Raw genomic sequence first — 23,240 nt, 5'->3', positions numbered from 1 at the left:
GAGACAGGGTCTCTCATAGCCCCAGCTGGCCTAGAGTACCAGGCTGGCCTTGATCTCACAGAGATCTGCCTGCTTCTGCCCTCCTGAGTGCTGGGATTAAAGGTATGTGCCATTACACCTGGCTTAAAATTGGTTCTTTTGCTGAATCTTTTTTTTTATTTTTTTTTATGGTAGGGTATCCTGTAGCCCTGGTTAGACTCAAACTCACTATAGAATTGAAGTTATGACCTGTTCCTCCTGCCTTCACCTCCTTGGTGCTGGGATTGTATGGGTGTGCCACCACCCTGGGATTTGATGAGTCATCTTTTGGCAGGTAGTCATGCTTATTTTAGGACACCCTGGAGTGAGACTGTCTTGCCCCAGGGTGGAATTTGGAATTCTTTGGTTAAAGCTTATCTCTGGTTTTCAGGCAAAGGTCATTTGATAAAACTTTGTTCCAATGGTAGAGAAGTTGCTGAACCTCAGTTTGCCTTCTTTCCACACTTTTGAAGCTTAAACTGTATGGATCAAATAGAAAGGGATCTGTTTATATGAGGAGCTAACCAAAAACCAGAGTTGGGGCCAAACCTAAAATTAGGTCCTTGTTTTACCAATAATTTTTTGACTGTGTATAAGTAAATCACCCAAGTTTCCTTTTTGTCATCTTCTATTAAGGACAACAGTATTTACCTGAAAGGTTTATTGCATGGGTTAATGAAATGAATTAAGACAGATGTACGCTATATTCCTGTAATCCCAACACTCAGAAGATTAGGTGGGAGGATGGAGAGTTCAAAACTAGCCTGGGATACAAAGGGCATTCTGGGCCAGCCTGGACCACATAGGAGACCTTTTCTTAAAAATAAAATTTAAAAAGAAGATTTGTTCCCAAACAAAAATTAAGTAAATACGTGGAAAGCACTTACCATTACATCTAAGTGTATACTCCATAAATATTAACTGCAAAGCCTGGCCTGGTGCTACAGGCCTGCTATCCCATGTACTTGAGAGGCTGAGACAGGAAGATCATAAGCTCAAGGCCAGCCTTGATTAAAGAATGAGTTCAAATCCAGCCTGGGCAATTTAGTGTCCAGATCCTGTCTGGACAAGGGCTGGGTTTTAGATTTTCTTCAGCAGATCAATGGATAAAGAAAATGTATTACATATATGGCTATAAAGAACTAAATTCTATCATTTGTAAGAAAATGGATAGATCTGGAAATCATTGTGTTAAACTAATGTAACACCACCTGTAAGCTCAGGAGAGGTTCACGGTTATGAGTAGACATGAAAACAAATAAGGATGAAGAATATCGTACTTGAAATTCGCATGTCTACAGAGGCAAAGGCAGAGACATCATGACAGAATCACATGATCCTTCAAGGGAGCTTTCAGAGTTTGGCATGGCTCTGAAGAAAAGTGGAAGAATTTTGTGTCTTTTCAGCAAGAAGAGTTTTATGAAGGCCATAGCATGGTAAAATATTTTAGGAAGGGCATACGATGGTAAAACTATATTCAAAAGATTACTCAGGATTTAGTATGGAAGCCACATTTGGAAAGGTACCGTATGAGAGACATCATATTACAGTTCAGTGGCAGGATTGTACTGGCTGAAAATGAAGAGGAAGCGTGCAAACAAAGTTGAGAGACAGAATGAGCAAGTTTTAGTGACTTATCCTGAGTGCTAGGATTAAAGGCATGAGCCACTGCACCCAGCACTCTAGCTTATCTAACTTTTTATTTCTGTATTTTGTAATTAAATATTTCTCATAAAATGAACTGAGTGCTGGGATTAAAAGTGAAAAACCTGCACCACCACTCTTGGCTTTTTTTTTCTTTAAGACAGAATCTCATTATGTAGCCCTGGCCAATTTGGAGCTTGCTATGTAGAGCCTGCTGGCCTAGAACTCAGAGATCTGCCTGTCTCTGCCTCCAGAATATTGTGATTAAAGGTGTGAGCCACCAGGCCCAGCTCTCTTTTCATTCTTTCTTTCAGTATTAGGGATCCATCCAAGGGCCTTGCACATATTAGGCAAGCACTGTACATTTGAGTTATGTTTTTAGACTTCTTTTGTAAATACTTTAAAAATGAGTATATATTCATTGTACAAAATAATGGGTTTTATTATAACATTTTATACATATATATTATGTACTTTGATTATATATACCCCCAATTTATTGCCCTTTCTTGCCCCCCCACCTCTTCTTCTCTCCTGGTGGTCCCCTTCTACTTTGATAACATTTTTCATTTAGTTTTCTTTTTTAGTTGTTATTTTGAGACAGGAACTCCATATGTACCTGCTTTCATCTGCCAAGTATTGGGAGTACAGGCATGGCCCACTAGTCCTGATCTTACTGTCTTTTTGAAATAGTCTCACTTGTAGCTCTGGCTGGCCTAGAACACATTTTGTAGACCAGGCTCAAACTTGTAGCAATTTTCCTGTCTCTGCTTCCCAAGCAGTGGAATTACCAGCCGATACCACTAGATCTGGCTTTAAAAAAAAAAACAAACTTTTAATTAGCGTATATTCATTATACATAATAGGTTTCATGATGATAGTTTTTTTATTTAAAAAATTATTATTTTATGTGTATGAGTTTTGCCTGCATGTATGTAAGTACACTCATGTGGTACAAAGCTCTCAGTGGCCAGAAGAGGGTATTGGATCTCCTGGAACTGGAGTTACAGAGGGTTGTTAGCCACCATGTGGGTGATGGGAATCAAACCCAGGTCTTCTGCAAGAGCAGTCAGTGCTCTTAACCGCTGAGACATCTCTCCAGCCCTCCATGATGACATTTTCATACATGTATATAATGTACCTTATCATATTCACCCACCATTACTCTCTGTCCCTTCCTCCCAGTGATCACTTTCCTCTTCCTAAATAGCAGTTATCTGTTGTATGTGAGAAGGAGCCAGGAGGGCCCACTCCTTGATGAAGATTTATAAGCAGTTAATGGTTGTTGGGGAGGGAGAGACATTTCAGTGGTGTGGCCATAAGGTTTTATATCCTTGAACTCCTGGTCCTCTTGCCTCCATTTCTCAAGTGTCAGAAATGAAGTAAAATTTTTACCCAAATCTTCATTGTTTTAGATAATAAAAAGATATCCTAGCCAAGCATGGTGGTGCACACCTTTAAACCCAGCATCTGGGAGGCAGAGGCAGGCGGATCTCTGTGAGTTTAAGGCCAGCCTAGTCTACATAGCAAGTTCCAGGCCAGCTGGGGCTACAGGGAGACCTAAAAAAAAAAAAAAAAAAAAAAAAAAAAAAAAAAGACATCCTTTATCCACATATTCACTCATTCATTCATTTATCTATTTAGCCAGTAAGCATAAGTGGCACAGGGAATAGTGGTGCATACCTATAGTCCTCCCTGCTTAGAAGGCACCTGTGCTCACCACTATAACACTAACACAGTCTTAGATGCTTGGGAGGCTGAGGTAGGAAGATTCCTTGAGCCCATAAGTTTGAATCTAGGCTGAACAACACAGTGAAACTCATCTAATATATATTTTATATATTATATATTACAAACTATCCATATTTATAAGCAGTGTTCTAAAGTATTAGTAGAGAGAGAAAAAGAAGCCCAGAAAGATGTATTTGAGCTAGGTGTGGTGGTTCATACTGGAAAGCTGAGGCAGGAAGATTGTTTTAAATTCAAGGTCACTTAGGCTACAGAGATCTTGTTTCAAAAAAAAAAAAAAGAAGAAACCATATTTAACTATTTTTTTTAGATACAAAACAAAGTTCTAGGCAAATGGCTCCTGGGTAAAGTAGTTGCTGTGCAGGTATAGAATCTGAGTTTGGATCCCCAGAACTCACATAAATGCTGGGAGTGCATGGTAGCCTTCCTAAAAATGCCTGCGCCAGTGCTGAGGAGGCAGTCAGGATCCTGGACCAGACTGGCTCATTGAACCAACAGAATCGGCCAACTCTGGGCTTAAGTAAAAGACCCTGCCTCGATATTGTAGGCAGAGGATAACAAAGGAAGCACCCAGGGCCAACATCTGCCTCTATTTACATGTATACATGTGCACACATGCAGATATGCATATGAAACATACACAGCACACACAAGCACACACTCCAAAACAGTATTTCAATAGAGGAAGTCTTTGTCCTGTGGAGGGCCCTCCTCTAATTGGTTTGCTTTGTATGTATACTTTGGTATTTTTGTTTAAGCTATTTTCTTTTTAGGTTTGAATGCTCATTTTAGGAAAGAAGAGCAGATATGTTAGTTTACATTCAAATACAGTGTTTCCATTAAGTATGCATAATGCTAATCATCACTCATCTAGGGTCTGGAACAAAGTTTATCTTTCTCCCTTCTGTGATTTAGTAGTAGATCTGTACTTGGGTTTAGTTGGATTAATAAATGTTCAAGTAAATCACTTCAAGCACATACCTAAATAATAAAAAAACCAAAAACGGGCTGGAACTAGTGTCAATCCTGTCTTCAGCTTCCCAAGTGTTGGGATTATAGATGTACACCACTACACCTGGTTTCTGCTTAAATTATTACAGTTTTTTTCTTTTTTTATATTTTATTTATTATTTTTATTTTACATGTATGTGTATATTGCCTGCATGGAGGTAAGTGCACCCCTATTGTGCAATGCCAGTGGAGGACGGAAGAGACTGTTGGATCCCCTGGAACTGGAGTTACGGACAGTTGTTAGCTGCCATGTGGGTGCTGGGATTCCAACCCAGGTCTTCTGCAAGAACAGTGTTCTTAACTGCTGCGCTATCTCTCCAGTTTTTTTTCTTTAGAAATGACTGGACACAGAGCTGGGGGATGTGGTTTAGTTCATAGAGTGCTTGTCTAGCATGCATAAAGCCCTGGGTTTATTCCAGTACTCCATAAACTAGGTGTGGTGGTTCACATTTGTAATCCCAGCACTTGGGAGGGAGAGGGAGAAGGATCAAAAATTCAAGGTCATTTTCGGTTACAGGGCAAGTTGGAGGACAGTCCAGATCATGTCTCAAAAAAACAAAAAAGAGGGAAGGAAGGTAGCAATTAAAGGAAGGAAGAAAAGAAGGAAGGAAGGAAGGAAGAAAAATTAGAAACAAGGACTACTAAAAGCTACAAATTAGTGGTCTCTGACAATACTTTTCTAACTGGTGAAGGGAAAAAGAAAATTAAGACAGTTGTAAATGATGCTTAATATTTTCAATTCTAAGTTCAATCAGCATAGTCATCAACTGACATTTACTTTGAACTCTGTGGGTGAATGGCATGGAACCAGATCCCACAAGAAATATTATCTTCTGCCTACATGAGCAAACTTAGTTAGTACTTGAGCTATTTCTCTCAAGCTGTACATAATAATGACAGTTGATGTTAATCTAAGATTCCAGCCTTGAAATCATTAGGTTAAAATAGAAAAAATCATGTTAATGGTTAAAAAAAAAAGGGGGAAAGTAAAGGCTGTGCGTGGTAGCACCTGTAATCCTACCACTTGTGGGGTAGAGGCAAGAGGATCAGGAGATCAGGAGTTCAAGATCATCCTCAGCTAGATAGCAAATTCAAGGCCAGCCTATGACACCCTGTTTCAAAAACAACCAAACCCAGACTGGAAGAGGTGGTGTATGCCTTTAATCCCAGCACTTGGGAGGTAGATGCCCCTGAACCTCTGTGAGTTCCAAACCAGCCTGGATCACATAGTGAGTTCCAGGCAGCAAGAGCCAGTACTATATAGTGAGACCTTGTCTCAAAAAACCAAAACCAAACAAAACAAAAAAAGGAAAAAACAAAACAAAAAACCAAACTCTTCTCCTCACTAACCCCTCCCAGACTAAAAACTGTATATCCTTTTTGTCTGGAACAAAGAAGTCACTGGTTAAACTCTAAGGATATGTTATTTACTAATATTTCACCAAATATTTTAGTATGAAAGAGTTAAATTTTATTTGATCATTATAGAATGCAAGGTAGACTTTTATTCTACCATGTAAAAGTAAGATGAGCTGATTCAGAAGTTAGGTAGAATTTGTGTGTGTGTGTATCTGTGTGCTTGTGTGTGAGTACAAGTGGATGTCAGAGGTCAACCTCAGGAGCACTTACTCAGGAGCAGTCCACCCTGGTCCCCTCCCACCCCCGAGGACAGTGTCTCCTTGCTTGGCTTGGAACTTGCCTGTTAGGCTAGGCTGGCTAGTGAGAGAACCCTGTCTCCACCTCCCCAGTTTTTTTGTTTTTTGTTTTAACATGGGTTTGGGGATCTAACTGAGGTCCTCAGGCTTGCAGGGCAAACATTTTATCATCTGAACTATTCCTCCAGCTCTTTTGTTTGTAGCCCAGGCTGTCCTTCAACTCAGGACCATTCTGTCTCAGTCTCCTAAATGGTATGATTATGGATAAGTACCACCATGCCTGGGTTTTCTCATTCAGTGAAAATTCACACAAATCCTGAGTAGGGGCTGGAGAGATGGCTCAGCAGTTAAGAACACTGGTTGTTCCCGTAGAAGATCCAGGTTCGAATCCCAGCCACCCACATGGCAACTAACAACTGTCCGTAACTCTAGTCTCAGGGGATCCAACAGCCTCTTCTTACCTCCGAGGGCATTGCATGATACGGATGCACTTACCTACAATCAGGCAATACATACATACACATAAAATTAAAAAAAAAAATGTTAAAAAATCCTGAGTTGAGCCAGGTGTGGTGGCACACCTTTAATTCTGGCACTTGGGAGGCAGAGGCTGGAGGATCTCTGAGTTCCAGGCCATTGGTCTACATAGTGAGTTCCAAGTCAGCTGGGGCTATAGGAGACCCTGTCTCAAAAAAAAAAAAAAAAAAAAATTCCTGGGTGTGGTGTGCTGTGATTTCAAGCACTGGGCAGGCAGACACAGGAGGACTGCCAGAATTTCAAAGCCTGTTTGTTCTACATAGCCAGTTCTAAGCCAGCCAGGGCTGCATAGGGAGATCCTATTTCGAACCAACCAACCAATCACTCCAGCCAGTCAATCCTGATAGATAAGGTATTAGATATTTCTGATTAAAACTTATTTTTGCCTTCAAGGTTAGTATTACACTTAGTATTAAGGTACTTTTAAAATCCTGTATTAATAGTGTTTTCTTTAGGCAGGTGTGGTTGTCCATGCTTATAATCCCACCACTTGGAGGGTAAACCAGGATGATCAGGTCTTGAGCTACATAGGGAGATCTTGTCTCATGTCTCACAAAACAGAACAAAGCAAAGGGGGAGGGAGGATTGATTCCTGTGGGGTCAGATTTTAAGTGTTTGCCCTTCTCTAGTAGGTCCGCCTCCATTCTTTTTCCTCTTTACTCTAATCTCGTTCTCTCTGGTAGGGTTCCTACTGCTGGCTACCCAGCCATTACCATCATAATACCATTTAAGGTAGCTCTGCTGGATCTATTTATTCTGAGTCCTACGATCTAGTTTCTCTTTTAGCCTCGCTTCCTAAATCAAGTTGACAACTCAGTTTATTTTTCTTTCTTTTATCTCAACAACTCCTGATTTAGATTGGTTAGGAGGATATAATGTAATCCTGCACCTCCTCTCCCCCCTTGGAATCGGTGTTTGCAAGGCTTCCTCCTTTCCTGGCTGAACGTGCTGAAGTCGGGCTGAGTACCTTGTAAAGGACTTCAGCCCCCACAGTTCTCTGTGTGCGCATGCCCTCTCATCTCACAGTTGTCAAAGTGCTTTTGCCAGAGCGGTCACATAATCAACCCGAAAGAAGAAAATAAATATTGTTCACTTTTAAGTTTTATCGATTTTTAAAAACTGGACATTCAAAGGTAATTGCTGCTAAGAATTTATTATTTGAATTTGGGTTGTTGCATGTAAAAGACGATCTATTGTGTGGGGGGGGAGGGGGAGGAGGTAGCTATTTCTCAGACTGCTGTATTAAGCAAAAACAACAAAACAAAACAAAAACCTCCAAATCAAATTATACAGGCAGTTAGTAAGGGATGCTGCATATTAACTTTGTAAATTTTTTCTTAATTACTGACTTACCTTTTAATAGATCTTATTTATTAAAAGGTGAGTCTTGACCTTGACAGTAAATTTATGCAGAGTAAAATTTGTATTTTTGAAGAGTATTGAGAGGAGAAATGAATGCTCTTGTTATAACATTTTAAGAATTTAATGATATATTATTAATTACAACCATTATAAAATATTGAGTCCAGGTGACTTTTTTGGCGTTTTTTTTTTTTTTTCTTGAGTATAGCATTCATTTTTTCCATCAAGAACATGTAGTTTAAACTAAAGACATTAACATAAAACATTGAATCCAAGCAATAAGAAAAGCTGGGTGAGACTAGGATTATAATCAAATGCATATTTCAGCCATGATGATATGGCTACTGTAAAGAAAATTCTAGCTCACTGGAAACACTCAAATTCCAGAAGTATAATGGTTTACTGCAGCATTGTTAACCGAAGTATGGAAATATCTCTCTGACCGTCTTCTTTGGCAGTGATGGGACTTTGTGCTGTCTGAATACAAGGTTCACTCGACTCTTTGGCTATATTTATACTATTCACAGTCATTGTTTGAGATAGAGGGAACTGAGGAACATAAAAGCGTCTCAAGTAGGCTTTATTGATAGTAGCTGGCAGTCCTCAGTGCATGTTGTATTGGGCTGGGTTTTTTCCAGGGGAGGGGGAAAGGCAATGATATGAGGAATAGAAAGGAAAGTTAGGTGGCCGTGAAGGGAAACATTGCCTTGAGCCCACTCTTTGGTTTGTGTATGAAACTTTGAAATGCAAGGCGGTATCTGGTAAGCATTTAATGATACTTTAATAAAACAACTGTTATTCCAATTTCTTGGTCTGGTATCTTTTGTGTAATAGTTAAGAGCCATGATACCTCCATTTTACAAGTTATTACCTCAAGAAAGTCCAGAGGCAGAGCCTCCATGTGCATCTGAATGCCCTTTCACAAATGTCCTGAGAAAGATGCTTCCCCAGTGTATGAGTTAACTGTATTAAATATATTACCCACTTTGTTGCAATTGTACTGAATCATCATCTAAAAATAATTATATATTTAGTCATATGCTCCTTTAACATTTCAAAATATTTGTTTTCAAGGTCTCAGCCCTGTAATATTGAAATATTTAAAGCAATTAACATTCTAAGAGACAAGCTAACTCAATGATAGCTACATGTATGGTAATCTCTTGGTTTTGAGTGATTACTATTTTCATCCTTGAATAAGCAAGTGGGCTGTATGACAGGTGAATATAGCCCTTCTCTGTGAAGTGGAAAATACCATACACTCCTTATAAGGCTAAATGAAGCAGGCATGGCGATGTACTATAATTACAATGTATGAGAATTGGGGACTTTGTACTCCTCTATTTTTAACAGTTGCTAGCATATGCTAATTCAGGGTCTTCAAACCATAGTCGTTCACTGCTAATACTAGTGATAAAAGAGTAGATTCTAAATTTGCCCAAGTCTTGTGACCAAGGCAGCAGGAGGATTCGAAAATGAAAATCTGGCAACCCCAGAATTATCTTGACTGTCTTAAATCTCAGATGCATTTTTTAAAGTCCCGCCCCCACTCCATTTCACAGACTCCCTCCCTCTGACCTCAAATCCAACCAAAAGCATTTCTCCATTCTGCAGAGAAATTCTCAGGCTCTTGTTGAGACCTGAAACACCCAGGAGTCAGGAGATCGCTTGAGCGGCAGAATTGGAGACGAGAAAATTGGAGGATCCACAGAAATACCAGTCCTTAGTAATAAGAAGCAAGCACTTCTGGTCTCAATAGGTTTTCACTGTTTTGTTTTGAGACAGGGTCTTATGTATGCCAGGCTGGCCTCGAACTGGCTAAGTAGTCGAGGCTGACCTTGGATTCTCGATTACTCTGCCTGCACCTCCTGAGTGCCAGGATTACGGGCATGCGCCACCACGCCCAGCGATTTTCACCTTTTTTAAAAACAGGGCTTTCTTTTATATTAAAACGTCTCCTAACAAAATGGAGTATTTGCCGCTACTGAGAGGCCGGAGAATGATTGTGCAGCTGAGTCCTTCTAACAAATGCCAGAGATTCCCTCCCTCGTGGTTCGCGGCAGCTAAATGAAACAATTATCCAAGGCAAGAAGGCAGTTTGCTAATCAAGAGGGCTAAGTCGGCTTTTTCTTAAAGTGCCGGAGCTGGAGAAGAGGAGAGAAAGGGTCGTGTGTGGTGTCTTTTTAACCTTGTTGAAGGACGCAGCACTATTTATTGACGTATGCAAATAGCTGGGGGAGGGTGGTGCTTGGGAAAAAACAGGAACCAGAATCAGTTTCTCATTGCAGGGTGAACGCTCTGAGTTCCGGTGAAGGGGAGAGAGACGTGGCGAAATTGCTGTCTTTCTGTCTTATAAGCACATCTCTCACTAATACAGAAAAGGAACCAAGACGTCAGAAAGGGTGAAGACGCTCTCACAGTATTTTTAGAGACCTTGCTCGAGCCTCCCCCCAGCCCCCAGCCCGACCTGATCTTCCAAATGGGAGATTATGGATTTGCATTGCAATTGGCTAGTGGAGGTGGCACTGGATTTTCGCGAGTAAAGCACCCACCCGCGTCAGTGAGAGGCATTAATGATCACACGGACAATAACGCATCTCTCTCTCTTCCCATTTCAGCTGCGCAAACCATGCAGGATGATTTACTGATGGACAAAAGCAAAACCCAGCCCCAGTCTCAGCAGCAGCGGCAGCAGCAGCAGCAACAGCTCCAGCCGGAGCCCGGCGCAGCCGAAGCCCCGTCCACGCCCCTCTCCTCCGAGACCCCCAAGCCCGAAGACAGCAGCGCAGTGCCGGCCCTCAGCCCCGCCTCGGCCCCGCCAGCCCCCAACGGCTCCGACAAGATGCAGATGGAGTCGCCGCTCCTGCCGGGTTTGGGTTTCCATCAGCCCCCTCAGCAGCCGCCGCCGCCACAGGAGCCGGCGGCGCCCGGAGCGTCGCTGTCGCCGTCCTTCGGCAGCACCTGGTCCACGGGCACAACGAACGCGGTGGAGGACAGCTTCTTCCAGGGGATCACTCCGGTCAACGGGACCATGCTCTTCCAGAACTTCCCGCACCACGTCAACCCGGTCTTCGGAGGCACCTTCTCGCCACAGCTCGGCCTGGCGCAGACCCAGCACCACCAGCAGCCGCCGCCCGCGCCGCAGCCGGCGCAGCCGGCGCAGCCCCCGCAGGCGCAGCCCCCGCAGCAGCGCCGCTCGCCCGCCAGCCCCAGCCAGGCCCCCTACGCGCAGAGGAGCGCCGCCGCCTACGGCCACCAGCCCATTATGACCAGCAAGCCGTCCTCGTCTTCGGCTGCTGCAGTCGCTGCTGCCGCGGCCGCCGCCTCCTCGGCCTCGTCCAGCTGGAACACGCACCAAAGCGTGAACGCCGCCTGGAGCGCACCGTCTAACCCGTGGGGCGGCCTGCAGGCGGGCCGGGACCCTCGGCGCGCGGTCGGCGTGGGCGTGGGAGTGGGCGTGGGGGTGCCCTCCCCACTTAACCCCATCTCGCCACTCAAAAAGCCCTTCTCCAGCAATGTGATCGCACCACCCAAGTTTCCCCGTGCGGCCCCGCTCACCTCCAAGTCCTGGATGGAGGATAACGCTTTCCGGACCGATAATGGTAACAATCTGTTGCCTTTTCAGGTAATGCCCCGTGCACTCTCACGCGTCTTCCTCCCGCCACGTTTCGCTCCCCTCTTCCCAGCCTTTTAATCGGTCCACCCGTGGTTATTTGAAAGGGACCCCAAACTTCAGCTCCCCCAAAACCCTCCGGTTCACTGGGGCTGTTCACTCACCTGGGGTTGGGGGGCGTACATTGTGGCTCTTTGGGGAACGTATTTATTCACCACCCTCTTGGGGTTAGAAAAGGGCCTCTTTCCTTGAGTTTATTTCCCACTGTGCCTGTGCTCTTCTTGATCTTCTTTGACAAAGCTGCAAGGTGCCGGCATAGTCGCGGGAGGAGTAGGCCGAGATGCCTGTCATTAAGTAGCTACACATTTCAGGTTATGCAATCCTAGGCTCTAGGTACCGCCCTAAGAAGCCATCCACACCCAAACCACTCTACCTTCACTCTTGGAGAGGTTCGCAGCCTTTGAGCCGTGCTGTTTCAGATAGTTGTATACACTCAGTTAAACTAATGTGAACACATGTGTTTATGTCTCACTAAGGTGCTGGAATCATTAATAACAATCAGCATATTGCCCCAGCCAGGAAAATCATGAGTGTGAGATTCCAGTAAACACCCTGAACTGTAGGGATTGAGGTGGAAAAATGGTAATTCTAGGGGAACCATTCCACATGGTACCTAAAAGGATTTAGGTTTTTCTTCCACAGGAAAGAGACAATAGGACACGACCTTCAGAGCCATATTGCAATGGAGTCTATTTGCTAGCTAGCACTGAAATATTTAAAGCTGCAGTGTCCTTCACCAGTTGGTTATTTAAGAAGACAATGCAGATCAATTACACCATTTGAAACTGGGCAAAGTGAAAGTCCTGCAACTTTAATGAAAAATGAGTCTTGTGCCTTGGTATTAAATACCAATGAAAAATCCAGGAAGTGCCCCAGACAAAAAGGTTGAATGGAGAGAGTGTCCTTATTTCTCTTCTTGTTTTCTGATGCAGTCCATAGCTACAGCAGGTAGCAGTGTCCTGGACATCTTGGATCAGAAGGGAATGCTGAAGATTTGTATTCACTGGGACCCTTGCTCTCTGATAAACACTCATCCTTCACCTGTGAATTGATTTGTCTGTCAGTCCAGGCTGAGTTAAAAGAGAGGCTGGGTGAGGTGGTGAATACCTGTAAGTCAGCACCAAGTTTGAGGATTGGGAGTTCCAGGCCAGCCTGGGTTACTTATTGAGATCCTGCCCTGCCTTTGAAAAAAGAAAGAAGGAAAGAGAAAGGGAAGAATGGAAGGGACTCCATTGAACTTTTCTGAAAGATGACAGAACTGACAGTTTTGCAGAGTAAGAGTCAGTAGAGTTGGAGCTGCCCTCTTGTTGGTTTCAGATGTGTGGGAGTGGGACCTGTCCATGATGGAGGAAATGGGATTATTGAGGACACTCTCAGGGCTTTAGCAAGGATTTTTTCTTGAAAGTTTAAGGAGGTCTAGCTAGGTGTGGTGGCGCAAGCCTGTAGTCCCAGCACTTGGGAGGCAGAGGTAGGTGGATCTCTCTGTAAGTTCAACGCCAGCCTGGTCTACATAGTGAGCTCCAGGCCAGCCCCCACTTAAAGAAAGCTTAAGGAGGTCTATGAAACCTCTAAACTGTGTGGGTTTTGTTTTGTTTTGTTTTTGGTGGTGCTGGGCAGGGTACCTGAACCTTGCTACTGTTAAGCAAGCTCCTGGAGAGCCACACTCCTAGTCCTGTAGGAGTTTTTAATGAGAGGCTCTTACCAAATTTTCAAAAGGATTCTTCAGAAATGGCAGATTTTTAATATTAAAGTACACATTTTTTTTTGAGACAGGGTCTACAGTTTTGGTTGGCCCCTAGAATGTACTGTGTGCTGAGAATGGCCTTGAACTCCTGATCCTGCTTCTACCTCCAAGTGCTGGGATTACAAGTGTGTGCTGGTGTGCCCACATCTTCTTTCTTTCCATTATTTTAAGTTTATTTTTTTTGGTCTTTTTTGAGACAGGGTTTCCCTGTAGCCCCTGCTGGCCTGGAACTCATTGTGTAGACCAGGCTGGCCTTGAACTCATAGAGATCCGCCTGCTTCTGTCTCCCAAGTGCTGGGATTAAAGGCGTGCGCCACCACGCCCAGCTTTCTAACTAAACCCACTTAGAAGAGAACCTAATTTTTTTTAATGTTTTAGATTTTTTAGTTCATTATTGTGGGTATAAGTATGTGTATGATATGTGTGTGAGCTCGAGTGCATGTGTATTTTGAGATCAGAAGACAACTTGTGGAGTCAGTTCTCTCCTATCTTTATGTAGGTTCTAGGGATCAAATGCAGATGGACAGGCTTGCAAGGCTTTTATGTCTTGCCAACTCCCCCAAATTATTTTTTAAATTTCTTTTGGGGGGTCTTTTTGAGATAGAGTCTCCCTGTAGCCCCTGACCCAGAACTCACTATGTAGTCTAGGATGACCTCAAACTCACAGAGGTCTGCCTGCTTCTTCCTCCCCAGTGCTGGGACTAAAGGCCTGTGCCACCACACCCGGCAAAACTGTGAGCCTTGAAAGAGTCTAAATCTTGACCTAGGTGGATCTGTGCATGAAAACACAGCCCCACATAAAGCTCAACAGTAAGTTAAAAGGCAGTTGAACCAAGATATATTTGCAATGTATACAATAAAGATTTATAGTCTCACTATGTAGTAAAAGCTGCACAAACACACATGTTTGTATCTACTCCCAGGGCCAAGAATAGTGCCCAGAACACACACACATACACATACACACACACACACACACACACACACACACACACACACACATTCATACATCATTTTACTAATCTTGAATATTGACTATTAATGTGGGAATTGTAAGTTGTTTCTCACCAAATCATTTACCAACGATGCTAGTAAGAGCCAAACATGATTGAGCTTTGCCATCTGCCACCTGAGTGTTGGGACTAAATGCATGCACCACCATGCCCAGCTTCTTTGTTTTTCTAATAGGTGATAGTACTATTGAGTAGGCAAAAATAATCAGAAGAGCCAGGTGTTCATGCCTTTAATCTCATCACTTGAGAGGCAGAGGCAGGGAGATTTCTGTGAGTTCCAAGCCAGACTGGTCTACACAGCGAGTTCTAGTAGTCCTGGTCAGATTTCCTGGAGCTACATGTGGTTGTGAGCCACTGGACATGGGTGCTGGGAATTGAACTCTGGTCCTCTGGAAGAGCAGTAAGCACTCTTAACTAATGAGCCATTTGTCCAGCGCAACCTTTAGGTTTTGAAACCACATTATATCGAAGAGAACCTGGGCTGAGTGGTGCATAACTATATAATAACTTGAGTACTGGAATTCCAGACCAGCTTGGACAACATAGTGAAAGCCTGGTGGTGGTTGTTTTGGTCTTTTTGAGATGGGATCTCCCTGTAGCCTGAGCTGGCCCGGAACTCACTATGTAGACCAGGCTGGCTTTGAACTCACAGAGCTCTGCCTACCTCTGCCTCCTCAGTGCTGGGACTGAAGGCATGGTCCACCACACCCAGCTGAAACCCTGTTTCTTAAATGTTTTAGAACCTAGTAGCTCATTCCTGTAATCCTAGCACTCAGGAGGCTAAGGCAGGAGGATCACTATGAGTTCAAGGCAAACCTGGTCTACATAGTGAATTTGAGGCTAGCATGGGCTACAGAGTAAGCTCTGGTCTCAAAAAATAATAAAATAAGGCTGGGCAAGGTCTACATAGAGAGTTCCAGACCAGCTAGGGCTACAGGGAGACCCTGTCTCAAAAAGACCAAAAAAAAAAAAAAAAAAAAAAACCCAAACCAAAAAACCCAAAACAAAAGCCAATAAAACAAAACAAAAATATAACTAGAATGAAAAAATCAACTTGGTTGGACTTTGGCTTGTTGGTTTGTGTTGATAATTACATCAAGTATGTTTAAAAAAACAAAGTATCTGCCTGGCATGGTGGTACACGCCTTTAGTCCCAGCACTCCAGAGGCAGGCAGGCTGATCTCTGAGTTGGAGGCCAGCCTGGTCTTCATAGCAAATCCAGGTCAGCTGTGGCTACAAGGAGACCCTATCTCAAAAAGACCAAAGAGAAAACAACAACAAAGTATCTTGGGCTGGAGAGATGGCTCAGTGGTTAAGAGTACTGGCTGTTCTTGCAGAGGACCCAGATTAGATTCCCAGCACTCACAGGGTGGCTAACAACACTTACACACATGCAGGCAACACACTCATATGTATAAAATAAAAATAATAAAATATTAAGAAACAAAAACAGTATTTTAAAAGCCTGGCATGGTGGTGTACACCTTTAGTTCCGGTACTTGGGAGACAGAGGCAGGTAGATCTCATTGAGATGAGGCCAGCCTGGTCTACAGAGCCAGTTCCAGGCCAGCAGGGGCTGCAGGGATACCCTGTCTCAAGAAGACCAAACAACAAAAAACCTTAGGTCTTTTTTTTTAAAGGTTTATTTTTATTTTATGTGGATGTGAGTGTTTCTCATGTATGTATGTATGTATGTATGTATGTATGTATGTATGTATACCGTGTTGTTGCAGTGTTCATAGAGGGGAGAAGAGGGCATTAGAAATCTTGGAACCAGAGTTATAATTGTGAGCTGCCATGTGAGTGCTGGGACCCAAACCCAGGTCCTCTGCAAGAGCAGCCCGGGCTCTTAGCCACTGACCATCTATCCAGCCCATTTCTTGGGTCTTAATGGGCAGAATTTTGTTTTGGAGTTTATTTCAATGATTTTTCTAGGACTGGGTGTGTAGCTCAGTGGCATGCACAAAGTCTGAGGTGCTATTCTGAGTGTGCACACGTGTATGAACAGACATCTTTTCTTTTTTCTTTTTTGGTTTTTTGAGACAGTGTCTCTCTATGTGGTCTTTAGCTGACCTGGAACTTACTTATGTAGACCAGGCTGGCTTTAAATTCAGAAAGATCAGCCTGCTTTTGCCTCTGCCTCCTGAGTGCTGAGATTAAAGGCATGTACCACCACACCTGGCCATTATCATGTTTCTGAACAAGGGAAAAATACCTTGAATATCTTTGATGCCTTAAAAAATGAACTTATTTTAAGTCAGGGGTGGGGTGGAGTGGGGTGAGATGGTGGTTGGAGCACATACCTTCAATCCCAGCACTTAGGAGGCAGAGGCATGTAGATCTCTGAGATCTAGGGTAACCTGATCTACATAGGAGTTCCAGGCCAGCTGAGGTTACAGGGAGACCCTGTCTCAATCCTCCCTAACCTCCCCCGCCAAATTGACTATTTTGGCACCCATATTTTTCTTTAGGTTGAGGAGTTTTGATGTTTTTAAAAAACACTATTTTTATTTTATGTGTATGTATGTATTTCCTGCCTGTAGGTAAGTGCACCCATGTCCTGCAGGGCCCACGGAAGACAGAAGAGGCTGTCGGATCTCCTGGGACTGGAGTTATGAACAGTTGTTAGCTGCCATGTGGGTGCTGGGATTCAAACCTGGGTCTTCTGCAAGAATAACCAGTGTTCTTAACCACTGAGCCATCTCTCCAGCCCCAGGAGTTTTGGGTTTTTTTAAAAAATTTTGATTTATTTTTAATTGTATGTATATGTGTGTGTCTATGTGTTGGTATGTACATGCGAGTGCAGATGCCCACTGAAGCCAAAGGTATTAGATTCTCCAGGAGCTGTAGTTACGGGTGATTGTAAGCTGCCTGATGTGATTGCTGGGTATTGAAATCAGGTCCTCTGGAAGAACAGTATGCGCTCTTAACCACTGAGCAAACTTTCTAGTTCAAATTGAGTTTTTTTTTGTTTGTTTTGGGGGGTTTTTAGCCTTTTTTGAGACAGGGTTTCCCTGTAGCTGCAGCTGGCCTAGAACTCATTGTGTAGACCAGGCTGGCCTCAAACTCACAGACATCTGCTTGCCTCTCTCTGCCTCTGAAGTGCTGGGAGAGATTTTTGTTTTTAATTTTTTTTAAATTAAAAAAATTTTTTTGGTCTTTTTGAGACGGGGTCTCCCTGTAGCCCCAGCTGTCCTAGAACTCACTATGTAGACCAGGCTGGCCTTGAACTCACAAAGATCCACCTGCCTCTGCCTCCCGAGTGCTGGGATAAAGGCGTGTGCCACCACTCCTGGTTTTTTATTTTTAAAGATTAATCAATTTTATTTTATGTGTATGAATGTTTTTTGCCTATCTTTATGTATGTGTATCACACATGCCTGGTGCCTTTGGCAAGAATTGAACATTGGATCCCCTGGAACTGGAGTTACAGAGGGTTGTGAACCACCATGTGGGTCCTGGGAATGGAACCTGGATGCCCTATAAGAGCAGCCAGTGCACTTAACTGCTGAGCCATCTCTCCAGCCCTGTTGATCTTTTTGTTTTGTTTTGTTTTTGAGGCAGTCACATAATATAACTGAGGTTGGCCTGGAACTTGACATCTTCCTGCTTATTTCATATGGAATTCCAATTTATTTTATTTATTTATTTTTTTGTCTTGTTGAGACAGGGTCTCCCTGTGGCCCCAGCTGGCCTGGAACTCGCTATGTTGACCACGCTGGCATCAAACTCACAGAGATCTGTCTGCCTTTGCCTCTTTAGTGCTGGGACTAAAGGTGTGCGCCACCATGCCCAGCCTAGAATTCCATTTTATTTTTGTTTATTTAATTTTTAATTATTTTACTTTGAGATGGAGTGACTCTGTAGCCCAGCCAGTCTTGAAACTTATTTTATCACCTAGGTTGGCCTTAAATTCATGACAGTCCCCCTGCCTCAGTCTGAGATTACAAAACGTGAGCTACTAGGCCAGAAGAAGGTCTCAGATGCCCTGGAACTGGAGTCAGAGTTGGTTGTCAGCCACCATGTGGGTGCTGAGATTTTTACCCCAGTCCTGTGGAAGAATAGCAAGTGTTTTTAACTGCTGAGCCATCTCTCCAGCCCCTGATTTTTTTTTTTTTAAGGTGACTCTTGGGACTAGAGATTTGGCTCAGCAGTTAAGAGCACTTCTTGCTTTTGTAGAAAATCCAGGTTCTGTTCCCAGCACCCACTGTGTGGCCACTCACAATCACATGTAACTCAAGTTTCAGGGGATCTGGCACCCTCTTCTGGCCTTTGTGGGCATTGCATACATATGGTGCACTTACATACATGCATGCAAAACACTCATAAAATAAATCTTAAAGCTGGGCATGGTGGTGCACGTCTGTAGTCCCAGCACTTGGGAGGCAGAGGCAAGTGGATCTCTATGAGTTGAAGGCCAGCCTGATCTACATAGTGAGTTCTAGGACAGCTGGGGCTACAGGGAGACCCTGCTTCAAAAAGACTAATGGGGCTTTCAACTGCAATCTACTATAGAGTAAGTGTATCTTTTTACAATTATTTGTGTCTTTTAGAGGCAGGGTCTCTTGAAGCCCATGCTGGTGTCAAACTTGTTTTTAGCCAAGACTGGCTTTTGCCTTAGTTCTCGAGTGCCTGAATTCTAGCCTATCTCATATTAGGGAGGGAGGAAGGGGAATGAAGAAAATACATACTGGTCTACAATGCTTCTTCATTCTCTCTCTTTTTTGGTCTTTTGAGACAGGGTCTCCCTGTAGCCCCAGCTGGCCTGGAACTCACTATGTAGACCAGGGTGGCCTTGAACTCACAGAGATCCGCCTGCCTCCGCCTCCCAAGAGCTGGGATTAAAGGCATGTGCCACTATGCCTGGCTTCTTCATTCTCTTTTGCCATTTCTACCAACACAGTATTTTTCTGAGCCTTGTGTGTTTTGTTTTGTAAAAGCAATAACTGTGTTTCAGTGTTGCTTTCTAAACCACACAGGCTTTCTTACTCTAATAAATTTGACTGGTTTCCCTACATTGACGTAGCTGCTTCTTTAGGGATTACTGGTATCTAAAAGCAGTTTCATTTCTATACATAAAGTGAGGTCCTGAGAGGTGAGTGACTTGCTCAGGTTTTACAGCTATGTGCCTGTAGTGCTGGAGTTGTCAGAGTTCATCTTTCAGTTTGTTCTCTTGATTTCCATTCAAAGGGATTTTATAATGAAACTTTATCCTTTTTTTTTAAATGGTCTAGCCCTGGTTTACTTGGAACTGCTAACTGATATGTAGACCAGGCTGGCATTGAACTTACAGAAATTGCCTGCCTCTGCCTCCTGAGTGCTGGAATCAAAGGCATGTGACACCATGCCTGGATATGATAGAACTATTTAGGGAGGTTCTGGTGTTTATTTTGTGTGTGGTGTATGTGTGTACATGTGGCTTTATGGGGTGTCTATGTGGAAGCTAGAGGTCAAAGTCTGGTGTCTTCCTTTATTGCTTCCTACCTTATTTTTTTTTAATTTTTTTACTTAAAAAATTGCTTTTATGTGTATGCATGTATATAAGTGCACCCGTGTCATGCAATGCCTGAGGAGGACAGAAGAGGCTGTTGAATCCCCTGGAACTGGAGTTATGGACAGTTGTTAGCTGCCATGTGGGTGCTGGGATTCAAACTTGGGTCCTCTGCAAGAAAAGCTAGTGTTCTTAACTGCTGAGCCATCTCTCCAGCCCCCCTACCTTATTTTTTTGTGAGTCAGTCTATTACTGAACCTGGAGCTTGCTGTTTCTTTTAAACTAGCTGACCATTTAGCACGTGGGACTTGGCTTTTTCTGCTCTCCAGTGCTGGGATTACAGGCATAAGCTACTACTCCTTTTATGTGGTTACCAGGGATTCCAGTTGAAGATCCTATTGCTTGAACATCAAAGTACTTTACCTACCAAGCTATCTCCTCACCCCCCCTTTTTTTAAAAAAAATTTATTTTTATTTTATGTGTATGTGTGTATTGCATGCATGTGTGCAAGTGCACTCATGTTGTGCAATGCCTGAGGAAGTCAGAGGTGTCAGAGCCCCCGGAACTGGAGCTATGGATGGCTGTTGCCGCCATGTGGGTGCTGGGAATTAACCTGGATCCTCTGTAAGAGCAGTCAGTGCTCTCAACTGCTAAGCCATCACTCTAGCCCTCCTCAACCCCTTTAAAATTATTATTATTATTGAGGCAGGGTTTCACATAATCCAGGGTGACCTCAACCTCACTATATAACTGAAGATGACTTTGGACTCCTGATCCTCCTGCCCCTATGTCCTGCATTCTAGGATTTCAGGTGTATACTGCCATTCCTGGGTTTTTTGGGGTGTGTGTGGGTGGAAGGGGATTTTGCCATCTAACACAGCCTATGCACAAACATACTAGTCTCCTGCTTCAGCCACCTCAGTGCTGAGATTATAGGCAAATGCAACCACACCTTTATTGAGATTCTCTATCAGGCTGATGTCAGTGTTGTTGTACCTCTCACCAGCAGAGTTCAAGAGCAGTGAGATACTTCAGTGAGGGAATTAGACATATGTGCCGTCCTATATTTGAGACAGAAAAGCCTAGGATGTAAAAGGATTGGAATAGAGATATTTTATCTGTGTAGTAAATTTAGATTTAAGCAACATTATTGTCCAAAGAAGCTTAGAAAGGACTTTTGAAAGCACTTATCTCAAATCACTGTTCAATTTACAGAGTAGAAAATCAAATTTCTAGTCTGTGACTTGTCCAAGTCCAGGTGGCTTGTTTCTGTCAGAAGTAGTCTTTGTCAGCAGAATGATAGCTCTGAACTCAACTCTGTTGTATAATCTCAGGCAAATTTCTTCATCTATAAAATGGAAATTATAATTTATTGTTATTTGGGTTACAGTAATTGCTATTGCAATGGTGACCAGCATCTCTACATGAACATAACACAGTATGGATGACCAGTAGTGCAAGCTGAGTAGCTCCAAAATTTTGTGTTGTGTTATTTATTCTTTTCTCTATCCTTAGAATTGTGTTGTCATGGTAGGATGAATATCCCAGACTTCCATATAATTGTTGTCTTCATATTTGATCATATTCTCAGTATCAGAGCTTCTTGGTCCCTGTGATAAAGTGATAATTCAGTGTTTACCAATGGGCTAGGCCCTGTATTAATTGCTTTGCATGTAGTTTCTCGTTGAAGCTCCTTTGAGGTAGAGAACTATTGTCCTCTTTATGCTGATTGAGAAATTAGTGCCAGTGCATTTACATTGTTTGCTCAAGAGATTATGGTTACTTGCTAGGTTGGAACCAGGCTCTCTGCTCTTACCCCTTGGTACTGCCCAATGTGGGTTAGCAGTGCAGTGCAGAAGCAGGTGCCTACAGTGAATCTTTACTTGATGTTATGAGATGCCTTAAGATTTGCTTGTAAGAGTTGTTTGTTTTGAGATAGGATCTCAATATATACCCCTGGCTGGCTTGGAACTCACTATGTACACCAGGCTGGTCTTGAGACATCTGTTGGCTCTGCCTCCAAAGTACTGGGATTAAAGATGTGTGTCACCACACCCAGCCTAGCCTTGGATATATTTTAATCATATAATTAAAGTGAGAGGCAAATAAGAATATTTTTGACCTTTTTAAGACAGGGTTCCTCTAGTCTCAGCTGGCTTGGAACTTGCTTTGGAGATCAGGCTGGCCTTGATTTACAGAAATCTGCCTGCCTCTGCCTCCCAAGTACTGGGATTATAGGCGTGCACTACTACCCCCAGCAGATATTTTTATTTCTAAAGTTAACATTTGAGTCAGAGTTTCATCAGAAATCAAATATTTCTTTGACATTTTCCAAAACACTTTCTTTATTAACTACAATTATAGTTGTTACTAGTATATAGTACAATTTTTTTAAAAGAATTGTTTATTGAGTCAGGCATGGTGATGGCACATCTTATTTCTAACACTTGGGAGGGAGAGGCAGGTGGATCTCTGTAAGTCAGCCTGGCCTAATAGGGAATTTGAGTTCCAGGAAAGCAAGAGCTGCATAATGATGCCCTGTCTCAAAAATAAAGTGAATAAATTGATAAATAATTTTTTAAAAAGTAAGAAAAACAAGTATACTTAGGCAATGGGCTAGGCAAAAACTAGAGTGCCACCTGCAGCCCAGGGTGTCTTTTGTATTCAGTTTGTATTCATAAACAAAAACCACAGTGACTGTGTGCATCTACCACTTACACTCAGTAGTCACCAGTAGTTTTCCCTGTTCATATACTTTTTGCAAAAATTCAAATTATTTCCCAATTTCTGACTGCATTTTTCCTTTTATCTCTTTCTTTTTTTCTTACTCCAACTTAGAAGCAATTATAGAAACTTTTACCATTTCTGTTCTATGCGTAGTTAAATGTCAGTGTTAATTTTGTTATTGCTTATCAATAACAGGAAGAAATTACATAAATTGTGGGAATAAAAATGATATTATGGGGTTGAACATATAGCTTAATGGAAGAATATTTGCCTTATGTGCATGAGGTCTGGGTTCTACTCCAACACTGCCCCCCCCCAAATGTTTACAAATAAATGTGCCTACTCAAAATGAATTTTTAGGGATCATCTGTATTTTTTAGCTCACTCTTTGGAAAAAAGAAGAAAAAAAATCACAGGGGACTGGAGAGAGCTCAGTGGTTAAGAGGACTAGCTAAAACTTCAGGTAAGAATGCTGGCTGAAACCGGGCATAGTGGTGCACGCCTGTAGTCCCAGCACTTGGGAGGCAGAAGCAGTCAGATCTCTGTGAGTTCAAGGCCAGCCTGGTCTACATAGTGAGTTCCAGGACAACTGGGGCTACAGGGAGACCCTGCTTC

The 23,240-nt window shown here is 42.9% G+C and overlaps 1 protein-coding gene across 12 annotated transcripts in view; it reads left to right on the top strand.

Annotated features, from left to right (window-relative positions):
* Positions 1-23,240, top strand: part of Cpeb3 (cytoplasmic polyadenylation element binding protein 3) — a 213,935-nt gene that overhangs the window by 11,704 nt on the left and 178,991 nt on the right. For 9 of the 12 annotated variants that reach the window (XM_008849611.2, XM_008849616.3, XM_008849615.3 and 6 more), the window contains one exon: positions 10,595-11,601. In XM_008849611.2, the coding sequence (XP_008847833.1) occupies positions 10,606-11,601 (996 nt within the window). In that variant the 5' untranslated portion in view covers positions 10,595-10,605. Of the gene's footprint in view, positions 1-7,461; positions 7,748-10,215; positions 10,379-10,594; positions 11,602-23,240 lie in introns of those variants that run through there. The other 3 variants (XM_008849617.2, XM_008849610.3, XM_008849609.3) reach the window with 2 other exon arrangements.

This window comes from Nannospalax galili, unplaced genomic scaffold, assembly GCF_000622305.1.
Source record: "Nannospalax galili isolate Female #2095 unplaced genomic scaffold, S.galili_v1.0 scaffold384, whole genome shotgun sequence".
NCBI lineage: Eukaryota > Metazoa > Chordata > Mammalia > Rodentia > Spalacidae > Nannospalax > Nannospalax galili.
This window is presented reverse-complemented; position numbering and strand designations above follow the sequence as displayed.